At 33.1% G+C, this 14199-nt stretch overlaps 1 protein-coding gene across 4 annotated transcripts in view; it reads right to left on the bottom strand.

Moving 5' to 3' along the window:
• MYO9A (myosin IXA) overlaps positions 1-14199 on the bottom strand; it is a 266957-nt gene that overhangs the window by 73529 nt on the left and 179229 nt on the right. For 2 of the 4 annotated variants that reach the window (XM_081290716.1, XM_081290714.1), the window contains exons 22-27: positions 13389-13511; positions 11854-12003; positions 10709-11028; positions 7977-9578; positions 5237-5336; positions 4387-4602 (exon numbers count right to left, since the gene is read on the bottom strand). In XM_081290716.1, coding sequence (XP_081146842.1) covers positions 4387-4602; positions 5237-5336; positions 7977-9578; positions 10709-11028; positions 11854-12003; positions 13389-13511 — 2511 coding nt within the window. The remainder of the gene's footprint in view (positions 1-4386; positions 4603-5236; positions 5337-7976; positions 9579-10708; positions 11029-11853; positions 12004-13388; positions 13512-14199) is intronic. The other 2 variants (XM_081290715.1, XM_081290717.1) reach the window with 2 other exon arrangements.

The raw sequence follows: 14199 nt of genomic DNA, 5'->3' as shown, positions 1-14199 counted from the left end.
CAAATACATAATCCTAGCAATTTCTCTCATAGTCTCACTAGGAGCTTCTTCATAGTTCAAGGGCAATCTAAGAAAAACTATGCAAAAGTGAAAAGAGTAAAACTAGAAATGAGCTGGGGATTAATCTAAAGTAAATGCCAGAAAAAGACAGTCCATTCAAACTGTAAAAACATAATAGATTACAAGCAGATTGACTTCAGGGAAAGGACTTAAAAAATGCATGGGCTCAGGGAAAAAAAAACATTGTTTCTGAGTAAAAGAAGGTAAATAAAAAGGAAGAGATGCACTAAAGAGATGGAGTAGTGAAGAGAAAAAGGGGGCAGAATTCAGAATCTAGCAAGTAAAAAGAAAAGGAAAGGAAGAAAAAAAAAACCCAACCCCCAGAGGAAAAACAACATTGCCCCCATTATCACTAAAATGAAAACAGGCTTTTCATAAAGAAACTGTACTTTGTTACACTGACGAGGAGGAAGGTCTTGAACTTATCTTGTAAACCAACCAAATGCACAAAATGTATTAAAACATGTAAAATCTATACAAAGATACAAGAAAACAAAGCAAATGAATACCAAATGAGAACCAAAACAACTTAGTGATTAACCATATCCCCCTCAACACAAAAACAAAAAATCACAAGTGAAGGAAACAGAAATTCTCAAAGTTAATTAAATATTCTTACATATATTTGAAAAATCTTTTGAATAAGAAATTAGAATTCAAAAATAGCAGAAAAAAACAAATATAAACCAAAACTTAATATTTTGAGCCAAAAAGTAATCAAATATTCACATATTATAATCTGAGATACATCTAAAATTATCATCAGAAAAATATGTTGACTTAAAAAACTATATGAATAAAAAATAAATGAATTCCCAAATCAAAATCTAGAAAAATAAGAAATTAATAAACTAAAGAAAACACATGGAAATATTGGGCTGGGGATTGGCTCAAGCAGTAGCATGCTCGCCTGGCATGCATGCGGCCCGGGTTCGATCCTCAGCACCACATACAAAGATGTTGTGTCTGCTGAAAACTAAAAAAATAAATTAAAAAATTCTCTCTCTCTCTCTCTCTCTCTCTCTCTTTAAGAAAAAAAGGAAAGAAAACACATGGAAATAAATAATACAGATAAAAGCAAAAACCAAAAAAGTAGAGAATGGGAAAAAACATTTTAAAATCCTGCAATTTTGTGAAACAAATTTAAAAAATAGACAAATGACTAGATAAATACACAAAAATCTAAAATAAATATGAAAAGTTAGATGAAATGGATAATTTCATAATAAAAAAATGGTTTATCACAACGGACATTAGATAAAAAGCTTTATTAAAAAGACCAATTTTTTTAAAAGAAATAAACTATGCCACAAAAAAGCACTAACCCCAGGTGATGCTTCCTAGACAGAGAAATCCACCCAATCTTTAAAGAATATAGTCACGTGTTATAAACTATCCTTGAGATTTTGGGGGGAATGAAATACTGGTATAAATACAAAGTGTGTATTCAATAGTATAATTGCTCTTAGGGTTGACAATCCAAGAATCTAGGTGTTTAATACCAACCATTTTCTACCCTACAAAAGACCCAGTTCAAAATCACAAAGTCCAGACATCAAAATCATGTAAATAACCTCTTCTGACTTCCTTCTTTTGAGACACTACGAAGACACAGTTAAGGTGGTTTTCCCCTATCGTAATATAATAATAAACTGAGCTTTGCTTGATCAACAGGTTTTTCTGGCAGTCTTTTATGAAATGAACAGCAAAGAGAAAGAAAACAACACAGATAAGGATGAGAGAAAATAATAATATAAGAAATGGGGGGATAGATAATTAAAAATTTAAGTTTTATCCTGTTAGAGATAAAGAAGAATGAAATTGTGGAGAGCTATTTGGAAGTCTGGCTATCACATCTTTACAGAGATTATTTTAAGTCTGGCTAACAGTGTAAGAAACTATACAGAGAAAAGTATGTTTCCTATACTAATCTTAGAGATAAGGGACAAATTATTTTATTAACCCACTTACCATTCAGAAGACGGAGAAACTAAAAAACTATATGAAAGTCATCTTTAAAATACTGCTTAGCAGAACATGTCATTTTCTTCAGTAAATGCCCCAGTGGTGGATATAAGAAATAAGAATGGCATATAGACCCTAAATAGTTACTTAAATGGCAGTTGGAAGTAGGAAATTAAAAAACATGGAAGTCACACAAAGGAGTGAAACAACTACCCTTGAATCCTATCCCCACACCAAGTACAGCTGAATTTTCATCATCCAACTCAAGATGTAATGTTTATCAAACCCCCTTCAGGTAATTCATTTGTGACTGTCCACATCCCATTAGATCAATTACTTCACAACTGGAAAAGTGAGATATGATCATTTCTGCTAAGATTTAATGACATACTTTTTAGCAAACACCAGTGACACTATCACTTAATCCAGGAAAAAGAAATTGAGTTTTTAAAACTCCATGTGCCCTCCAAAATCAAATCCCTTTAAAAACATCTGTTGTTGTTGTTGTTGTTTTTCCCACAGTGGTCCCACTTAGAAACAAGAAGTTTTCATCTTCATGGTATCACATAATGTTAGAGCAAGGTATATTTTCAAGACAAAGAAACACATTTTGAAATTGTTCCTACCCTCCCCACCCCAAACCCTAATAAGTATCTGTTAGCATATTCTAGAAAGCAAAGCTTCTTCATGCAAGTGTCCAGGAGAAACAAGCACCACCACCTGTTCCTAAAATAGCTAGTGATGAAAGAAGACAGTGAGAAAGCCAGAGAGATGTCTAACACGCTATGCAAGGTGCTCTACAACTATCGGCATGCAGTGACCATCAAGCAGGTGATCAGAGGCTAGAACACCAAAGGAGCTGAAAGCTCAAGAGCAGAAAGTCCAACTTCCTGATTCATCTCAGCAAGAGTTTCCGGTATGAAAGAATTCCACTACCAAAAGGACTAGAGGTTGTTACAGAGGAAACACTCAGGAACAAAAGAGCAGTTATAAATGCTAAATTCTTTCATGAATACATAATTTCATATGCTACATAAAATATAATTTTAAATAAAATTAGTGTGTTCTATTATGAAATTTCATATTTAACTACTAATCATAACAAAACATATTTCATTATTTATAACTCAAACATAGGGCACCTTCAAAATGGAATTATTTGATCCTACACTGAAGACATATTAGTTCTAATCATATATATTAACAGATAAAACAAACTGTTTCCAACTTCTACAATACTACAGTTTGGCTCAGGTTAATGATATTTGTTTAATCTTGAAACATGTTCTACATTCTTCTCTTTTTACTGATTTTGTTTTCCCACAAAGAACACCAACATTATCAAGAAAAAGCTGGGACCAATGCCCACAAAATATAATGAGGGTATTTTGGAAATTAGGAGAAATTTTAGTTACCTAGGTCTTCAACGGATTCTAACAGCTTAAAACAATTCAAAAACTAAAATATTTAATAACTCAAAGAGCATCACAAAATTTTCTTCCATAATAACAACATTAAAGAAGAATAGTGCACAACCAACTCATGGATATGCATGGAAACAAAACATATACTTGTCAAACCACAAGTGTACCCCTAGTTTTGGTTAAGATTATAATAAAATTAAGTAGTACAACTTTATTAAAACAGAACTCTGATGTTAATAATTTATGATAATACAAATTCACACTATGTAGAGCCTTCTATTTGACTGCGTTGATCCAGGGAGACACATTTTGCTCACTGGATTTTTAAAAGTTCATATTTATGTTCTATTACTGAAAAACTGGAGGAAGGAAGCAAGTTTAAAGGCTTAAAAAACCTATCAAAACAAATAAGTAAAAGTGAATAATATTTCAGTTAAAATTGACTTAATTAGTTTAATAGATAACCTATTCCCTAGACCAGGGCTCAGTAAACTACTACCAGCAGGTCAAATATAGCCCATTGCCTGTTTCTGTAGTTTTATTAGAATACTTATTATCGTTGCTGCTTTCACACTACAGTGGCCAAATCAAGTAAATGAGTCTATATAACCTAAACATTCTAAAATATTTATTATCAGGCCACTTACAGAAAAAAAAATTCAGGGATATAAAAAAATTCAAGATACAACATCAAAAATTTCTGTATCAGTGATAAATAACCTTAATTTTGCTTGATTTATGATTTCATTATATACTGTTAAAATGCCCTTTATTTGAGTCCTAGTAAGTTAAGACTTAGCTACAATTGCTGTGTTCACTGAGGTTTCCCATGTACAAACTAATAAATGAAAAGAAGCTGTGAAGATTAGCTAGCTTTAGATTAGCAAAGACTATTCCCAACAGATTTGTTTATTTTTTAATATTGCTGTAAATTTACCATTTCGGAGTCACTGTGAGAGGCCTGACCCAGGCTGGATGCAGGCCCTAGCTCAGAGTGAGAAGCTTGGTCAAGGGAGAGAAGGGGCTCAATAATGTCATCGTAATCATCTTCCTCTGTATCCCCCTCCCCATCGGCAAAAGTACCTCTAGTCAAGAAATCGGAGCGCGTCCGCGCCATTCGAGCTTTCTTTTTATGGGCCGGTCTGGCAACCTGCTTGACCAAATAATAAAACAAATAACACAACAATGTTTTGTTTTGTTCTGTTTTGGAGACGATGCCAATGAAAGAGGGCTCATGAATTTCTTGAAATATCCCTCCACCCCAATGCCCTTTCCATTAATAGAAATAACAGAGATGACCAAAAGGAATATAAATATGTTACTTTCGACCAAGAATAAAAATGGAGGGCTGGGGTTGGGGCTCAGTGGCAGAGCGCTTGCCATGTGAGGCACTGGGTTCGATCCTTAGCACCACATAAAAATAAATAAACAAAGATATTGTGGTGTCCATGTATAACTAAAAATTTTTTAAAAAGGAATAAAAATGGAAACTAAATCTACATTGTTCTTCTACATAGCCAAGTAAGTCATTCTTCACCGCCATAATGTCTCACCAAAGTCACTTGAATAAACTGCCTTTTTTCTTAGCTAATTCTTTTTTTTGTAAATATAATCTGAGTTTTAGGCACCATTTCTTTCATGGAGTACACCTTCCTAATTATAACAAACTTAACTCATACTTCTTTCTCTAAGAACACTTGGGAATAAATGAGTAGATAAGGTGTTCTACTTACAAGAACAGTAACTTCTAGAATAACATGCATCTACTTCATACAGAAGATGCTTACCTCTTGTTGGCCTGGCCCAACTAACTTCACAGGTTTCCCAGCTGGTTCATCTTGTTTAGGGACTTGAGGATTTCTTTTGTTTAAGGCTTCATTGTTTACACTTTAAATAAAACAACAGGATTACATTTCAATTCCTAGTAGATAGCCCATGGAAGTAGTCTTAAAATACAGCATGAATTATAATCAGAGAATTCTAGCAAATTCTATAAATATATTCAGATCTTAGCAATCCCCAAAATAAAAACTAAGATTTTTTTTCTGTTACCTAATCAATACTATTATCTAGAGTCTACATGTATGACTGAATTCCTAGAGTCTCTGCCATGATAGTCACTGGGTATACTCCACTACGGTCACATATGTTTAAACAAAGTGTAGTTCAAAACCTGAAGTTATAGTGTTGACTTGTGAAAATTTAATATGCTTGAATAACTATATGATGTGATTATTTTATCATTAAATTCTGTGCAGAAATGGATGTCAGTATCTGAAAAGAACATATATTTTCAGTGCTTCAATCAACAATATTAATTCAGTCCCATGAGCCTTAAAATTTATCAACAACATATTGCTAAACTCACCTCAGCAGGATTATAAATTCTTTTAAGAATCATATCCTACCTCCTAGTATAGAATTGTTTGAAAGTAGACATTAATTTATAATACTAGTTGATATGTAAACTGATCTTACATTCAAAATCTTTTATTTACCTTTTTGGGTGCTCTTGTATTTATTTATTTTATTTTACTTTATTTTATTTATTTATTTTTGGTACTGGAGATTGAACCCAGGGAGCTTTTCCACTGAGTTACATCCCAGACCTTTTTATTTTTTATCTTGAGACAGGGTCTCCATAAGTAGCTTGGGGCCTTGCTAAATTGCTGAGGCTGGCCTGAAACTTAAAATCCTCCTGCCTCAGTCTCCTATCATTTAGCTTTTATAAAATGAAATCTAGGGTCTTTTATTCTAGAAGTAACAGTCCCAAAACAAATAGAGATGGCAATCTTTACTAGCTAAGTTTCTCAGCTATCTCCCTTTCTGACCAGTGTATGATCAAGCCAAACAATTTTAACTTTAGTTCTTGAAGAATTTTCTTGTGACCATTAAAAATCGCCACAGCTGACCTTACTTGTCTGCTTCCAAAAAGAAAGAAAGCAATTAATAGTATCTTTACCACCCAAAGTAATGTTTAAACTCATGGAATTTTCATTAGATTTTCCCAAGATTTCTTTTATGTCATCCCTCATTAAACAGATGAAGACCACTATGTACTTATCACCATTATGGTATTAAAAAAATACTAACCTACTACTATTTCCTAATCATGAGACCCAATGCTTTTACTTTTATGTAAACAATTTAATGTATAATTATTGAAGATAAGTAGATTTTTAATATGGTAAAACAAACTACTTCAAATAGACTTAAAACTATATTATCTTGGAAAAATGTAAAAGGGATAATTCACCAGGATGATCAATGTTTTTTGAGTCTACAACCAAGTCTTCACAAAACAGATTCACTTTATATTCAAGTATCTATACAGAATGACAGGAATTTTTTTTAACACCGTTTTACTGGCATATGTGCTATATAGAGCCTTTGAACATCTATACCATATCTCTAGGCTCATGGACAGAAATTTAACTTCAAGTTGTCATTAAGTTAAAATGCATTTCATAATATGCAGAAACCCTCAGTAGAAAAATAAAATATTAATGGTTGTTGCCCATATTTATAAGGGTTTCTATAAAATCTTACACAAATTTAAAGGCTGAAAGATTTATATACCCAGAGTACAACAGGAGAGAAAAAGGTATTTTCACTGATAATATGAAATTTCATTTATTTAGCCCTAAGATACAGCCTTCCTTTCACCAGTGATAGTCTCCTACAAAAACTGAAAGAAGCCATTGTATACAAAGACTTAATACAAGTATCTTAAATTTTATTGCTTTTATGTATCCCTTAAAAAATGCTTTTCTGGACTAGGGATGTAGCTCAATAAGTTGAGCATTTGCCTAGCATGCAGAAGGTTCTGGGTTCCATCCCCAGCACTGAAAAAAGAAGAAAAATAGCTTTTCTCATGACAACTACCAGTGTTTAAAAATATCTGAAGGAACTTTAAAACGTTTCTAATGTAGTTAAACTCTTAAAAGCTGGAAGAATGGTGATTGCCAGGGACTGAGGAGAGGGAGAGGTTATTTAATGGGTGTAGTTTCAGTTTTGCCAGAAGAAAATATACTAGAGTTCTATTACACAACAAAGAGCATATAATTAATATCACTGTACTGTATACTTAAAAATAGTAAAGATGGCAATTTTATGCAATATGTTTATCACACAAAAACAGCTTGGACAGCTACATTTCATATCTCTAGAGCAACCAGCATTTGTTGAATGCCTACTCTGTTTATAGCACTGTACTGACTTTCACAAATACTTTTTCACTTAATAAGGAAAAATAAGAAACTCTGCTATCAAGGATTCCTAGGGTATAACTACATCCAAATTCAGGTAACTAATACAACCAACAATAAGGGAATATTTTTATAAAAAGAAAATGACTTATTTGAGCAGCACCCATAAAAAAAGTTAACGTAATGTGGCACACCTCTGACTGGGGATGCAGCATATGTGAGGGCCCTTGGTTTAATCCCCAGTATGGAAACAAACATGGCACCTTAATAAAAGAACTTTCCACCTAAACAAAAAAAAAAAAATCAACATTTCACTTACAGAGGAGTACTCATATTGTCCTTTGGTGTGAAGAAAATGGCCCTTGTACTCCCCTCTCTGGAAGGTTCATCAGATTTGTGGCCATAAGACTGAATTGGCCTAAAGTGTTCTCTTTTTGAAATGCGATTATTAGAGTTTTTACAGGCTATACTCTGCTGGGTGCCTGTTCTTTCTGTCTTGGATAATTCCCTGACAGTACTAGATTGGCATGGGCTTCCATTTCTTTCAAAAAATAGGGTGATAGGTCGGTCTCTCACTGGTAACTGAGCAGAGGGACTGTCTTTTGGGGTAAGACTTGTATCTTTTATAGTCACTAATGATGGGGACTCTAGTACACTGGGTTCTTCCTTATTTGGGGTATTTAGGATGAAGACAGAGGATGGCCTCTCTACTCTTTGCTTTGATGGACAGAAAGATGGTGCCAGAAAAGACTCTTCAGTTTTTGGCTTTTCAATTTTCTTGAAAGTTTTACGTTCCTTCTCTAAAATGTCTGTTTGCTGACGAATCTGTTCCATCATCTTTTCTTCATTCTTCTGCTGCAACTGTTTTTGCCTTTCTTCCTTCTGTGTGTTTAGCTTTTCTAATTTCTTAAGCACAGTATTAGAAGAATCTGTTTTAAAAGAAGGAACCATTTGATCTTCTGAGAAATGATACTTTCTAGCTTCCCTGTTGATATCCAAAGAAAGAGCTGCCCCTAGTGTGTCTTCACTTTCTAGTAGTTTGTTTCTTTGGATATTTGTGTCTACTTGGGAACTTGCTTTCAGGGGGTCTTGATGGGGAATATAAAAAAATGTGGGCAGACTATTTGATATAAAAGAGTCTCTCAGCTGTGGTTTACAGGTAATAGGTTCAGAAATGCACACAGCCTTTTCCTTCATAGTTCCATTCTTCAAACACTCTGAGTCAGAGGATGCTCCCTTTTGAATCAATGCATGGTTAGTCTTGCTTGAGGCACTGAAGGCATTGTCCTGTGAATCAAATTTTGGGCTACTAGATATTTTAGGTGATGGAATCTTCAAATCTTCTAAAGTTATGGACGCTGGTTTGCTCTTTTGGCTTTCCTCACAACTCAGAAGTTCCAAGCTTCCTTGAGAGCTTTCACTATCAGGTGTACCCTGTGGAGATTGAAGGCCTTCAGGCATAAGTTCTGTAGACCATCTGCGTTCTTCTGAAGGTGACATACCACCAAGAGAACGAACTTTAAGCAATTCTAAGCTAAATATAGCTTGCTCTAGTTCTCTCATTCTCCGGCTTTCTCTTTTGGCCCGGACTACTTTCTTCTGATGCAGATCCTCCAAGGACTTGGGCCTTTCTTTTACAATCACATCTTCCTTCAAGTCTACACCACTTTGGCTTCTGGCTTTCTCCTGCTGCTTCTCTGGAGACTCCTTTGAGCAGTCCACTGAACTTTCACGGCTAATTCGATTACTCTCTATCCCAGATTTACCTTCCTCTATGGCTTTCTCTCTGTTGTCAAAGGAACAATCCTCCCATTTTGAAGGGTCTGAACCCTCTATTTCCAGAGATTCATATGCCTTGATATTCACCAATCCAAGTTTTAGCTGTGTTTCCTTTATCCTCTGTTCTTTTAAAGCTTTAAATCTATGTAAAAACAGATAAAATGGGTTACAGATCTTTCTTGATTACCACTAAGATAATTTTTTTTAAAATGGAAAATCACAAAATTTTCTTTTTTTTATTTATTTATTTTCTTTTTGAGATGCTATGCTATGTTTGAGGTTGGCCTCAAACTCCAAGCTCAAGTGATGCTACTTTCTTAGCCTCCCAAGTAGGTGGAAACCTGGTATGTGCCATTTCCACCCAGTTTTAAAATTTCCTTTCTATAATACCCAAGTATTTCTTAAACTAACCAGATCCATACCATCTCATATTTTCCTATTTCCATGAGTCAGATGATACTTTCAATATGTGTATTATTCCTAACTGGGCATTCTAGCCATTCTAACCAAATGTACACTAACTCAAAAGTAAAGCTATCAGAAGGGTTGTTGGGGATGTGGCTCAGCAGTAGAGTATTTGTGTAGCATGCATAACACCCTGAGTTAGAACCCCAGTACTACAAAAACAAAAAACAACACACATACACACACAGAAAGAAAAAGTAGACTCTCATTTCAACAATATCCTTACTTTAAAGTAGACAAATATGAAATTAATGAATATTGCCAATTTTATAAGATTAACCTAATATATAAGTTAAATCTTAGTAGTTTTAACAATGTAAGTTTTCAATCCAATTTAATTCAATAAAGACTTATTTAATTTCCATCATAGACCAGACACTGTAGGTTCAAACTAGTATGGGTATCATATCCTCGAGAAGAATATGTATCCAACATACATTAAAAAGTCTTCTTGCTCAAAATTACTAATCAGTTTATTTACTTTTATTCTACTAATAAATTTTTAGGGATTCAGAGGGTATACAAAGATAAATTAGACATATCCATTTGGAAATAAGATTTGCATTTCCTCTTTAAGAGCAGGTACATATCATATTCCCAAAGAAGAAAACAGTAAACTAATGAGGGCTATTGAGAGAAAAACCTCACCTCAGCAACACAAGCAATTGGAAATAAAGGCATGCACAGGAGACAATATAAAATCAATTTTCACCAAGAGGATAACCAATAGTAATACTAGTGTAAAGCAGAGGTATAAACAAAGTACTTAGGAAGAGAGGGAGCAATTATTATGGTAACAGAGATTACCTTTGTCTTGCTCTGAATCCTCTACATGTTGACTGCAAAAGGATAATTTTTTTCTTCTGTTCTTGATACCTTTTATTTTCCCTGTAGCCTTTCCATCTTGCCTGTATGCAGGTAGCAGCCATATGCCTGCGCCTATAAATCTCCCTCCATTTCTGTTGGATAATTATGACAGCAGCCCGAAGCTCCAAATACCGTTGCCTCTCTAAGTGAGCACGCCAGGAAGCTTGGAGAAAAGTAGCTGCACTAGCCATAACCAAAGCATCCTTCTGCACAGCTACATCTCTGACTTGCTTCTTATTCAGGTAATTTCTCCAGAATTGCTGGGGAATAAACAATAAAAACTGGTTGACATGTTACTACACATTTTTATAAGAAAGGGAAAAAGGATAGATTTCTTAAGTCAATTAAGTGTTACGTGGCTAAAAATAAGTTTGATGATTAAAAATAAGTTTTCTTTTCCACATATGCTTGACTAAAATACCTATGTTAAGTAACATAACTTTCACAAAATTAATTATAGAATTTAAGTTTCTGGATGCTTTCAGGTTCTTATGTTATTTTTAATAAATTATATCATATTTTCTTGATACAGTTTTCCCAAATAACATTAATAGGTTTAAAGCAATTAAAGATGAAGCTACTAAAGATTTTCTTGAACAAATAAAGATGGAGGTATTAAAGATTTTCATGAACAAAAGAAAAGATCTTATGAAGACCCAATGTTTTAAAACAATAAGAAGGATAATAAAACAGATAAATGTGAAATAAGGTCTTATCATTCAAAATGAGTACTTAGCAACAATATGGACAAAACTCATAAATATCACTCAGAAAACTTTTAAATAACAATAACTATGTGCCAACAAAATTTAGGTGCATAACTCCTTTGCCCTTGCTCATACTTCAAAAGACAATATAAAACAATTTATTCAAATTAATTTAAATTCAACACAATAAATTAATAGTCTACTAATTTATACTACAAGTTAATCTGTTGGGTGCTATAGATATTTCAAAAATGAGGAGGATATAGTCTCATCTCTGAGGTTTATATTATTATTTAAATGTTTCATAGTAAAATAGTTTTGGTAAACAAAAGCAAAATAAACCTGTCAATCTCATGCAGAAAATCCTTTGCTTCCCACCTGGATAATAATGGATGCCTGTTTCAGATGGAGGAAATGCTGCCTACACAGCAAGGCCCTGAACCATCGCTGCAACAATATGATTCTTCGGAGTACCTCTTGGTGAAGCAGATCTTGTAAGTTCTGTCGTCCCTGCTCCTTTAGGAAGACCTATCAGAATAAGAAAACAGGGAATACAACTTAACAAGAAATGAAAAAAAATATTTCATGAATTATCTTTCTGTGGTAGGTTTTTAGAAAAGAAGAAATATAATGGCAGACATGTAAATGAAGTATCAATAAATATTTCTATCAATTGATCGAGTTGTCATTCTCAAATTGAAAACAAGAATATGGGAAGTAAATAGGAAGGTGAACAAGTGTGCAAAAATTCCAGTGCCAAAGACTGACAGACTATTTTGCTTGAAAAAAATTATTCTCATAAAAGTACTGTTAATTTGTCATATTTTTCAAGGGTGTTGGGGAGGTAAGAACAACAGATTATAAAATCATGAAGCTTGATCTTAAAATGAATAAACCAATGATTAGTCTTTGAAATCCAACATTCATTAAAAAAATCTTCTTGCTCAAAATTACTAATCTGTTTATTTACTTTTATTCCACTAATAAATTTTTAGGGATTCAGAGGTATACAAAGATAAATTAGACATATTCATTTGGAAATAAGATTTGCATTTCCCCCTTTAAGAGCAGGTATATATCATATGCCCAAAGAAGAAACAGTAAACTAATAAGGGCTATTGAGAGAAAAACCTCACTTCAACAACACAAGCAGTTGGAAATAAAGGCATGCACAGGAGACAATGTATTATCCAAGAGGATAATAAATTTTATGAAGCTGAAATATAGAGGTCCTTAAATGAGAAGAATATGTCTAAATTTAATTAGGAGGTTATCAGGAGATTATTACTGAACAGGAGAGGCCAACATAAAGAAGTATATTAAGGTGGTTTTTATATTATGGGCAGAAGAAATTAAATGGAATGACTAGAATACACTAGAAGCAGATAAGCAGCTGTTTATCGTAAAAGCAATGAAGATGAAAAGAACTAAGGAACAAAAAGATGGAAAGAGTAGGAATGGAGAAATAGGCAAAGATGTGAGAATCATTTGTAAGGAAAAAAGAAATAAGAAAAAAACCCCAGAACTTTGTAAAAGGATTAAATTAAAGGGTAAACCGAAGATGATCATCGTATCATGTTTTCTAGTCTGAGAAACTGGAAAACAGATGAAAAAGAAAGAAAATAGTTGATAAATTAAAGATAGTAAAGTTACTTTGGGGAAGTTAAGTTGGTGAGTACAGAAGAATGTCTAGTCAGAGATGGTTCAACTTACATATAAAATTAGTCAGAACCACAGTATTGGCCTTGAAGTTGTATCATTAATACCAACTTCATTATCTAAAAACTATAGACTATAATATCTGATATGCTATTTTACAAAAATTTATATATAAATTATATAAAAATGTAATAAAGAATGATATTAAAAAACAAAAATGCAGTTTTGACAAACACTGTACATGTTATATTTACCATGGTTTTTCCAACTTGATAATTATCTGGATTAAGATTTATTTTCCTAAAGAAATCCTCAATGTTCAATTTGGATGGAATAGTATTTCGGGGAAGAAGTACATGGAAATGGCTCACAAAGTCCTGAAAAGCAGAAAGAAAATGTTGTAAAATCTCAAGAGAATTATATGTAAAAAAGATGCTAAACTAGCCCATTATTCCTTTATTATTCTTTTTCTTTTAAACAGGGTCAAACCAAAAATCAAAACAAAACAAAGCCCTTGTTAATTCAAAGTATTATAAAGGGGTAAAACATTGAGCTCTACACATTCCATAATCAAAACAAAAATGGAAGAAAAAGGGAAGAAGCTAATTATCTTGTTTGGAAAAAAGTTGTATTAAAGACAAAAGAAATAGATGTGTACCTTTGTTGATTGATAGTTTCCTAACTGAAGAAAATCCTGCTGAGTTAACTTTAGAGAAACCAAAAGTTAACTTTCTTTGAACTAGAGAAGAACCATTTCAATTACTAGAGATAACAGTATGAAGATATATCAGTAAGAAGATGTTAAGAGTAAATTTATTATCAGCAAACATTCTGTTCAAATGAGAGTAGCAAATACTAGATTCTATTACAACACAAACTTAAAGTGATTGCCGGCATTCAACAGAGCAATAACTCTTTAACTCTTTTGAATTCTGAATACGAAAAGTACACTGGAAAGGGAGAATTGAGGAAAATAACATGTGACTTCCAAAGAAATAACATGTAAGATATGTGGGAATAATTTACTTGATGTGAATATATATTTAAATATTATTATAGTAGCAT

This window comes from Spermophilus citellus, assembly GCF_964194105.1.
Source record: "Spermophilus citellus genome assembly, chromosome: 4".
NCBI lineage: Eukaryota > Metazoa > Chordata > Mammalia > Rodentia > Sciuridae > Spermophilus > Spermophilus citellus.
This window is presented reverse-complemented; position numbering and strand designations above follow the sequence as displayed.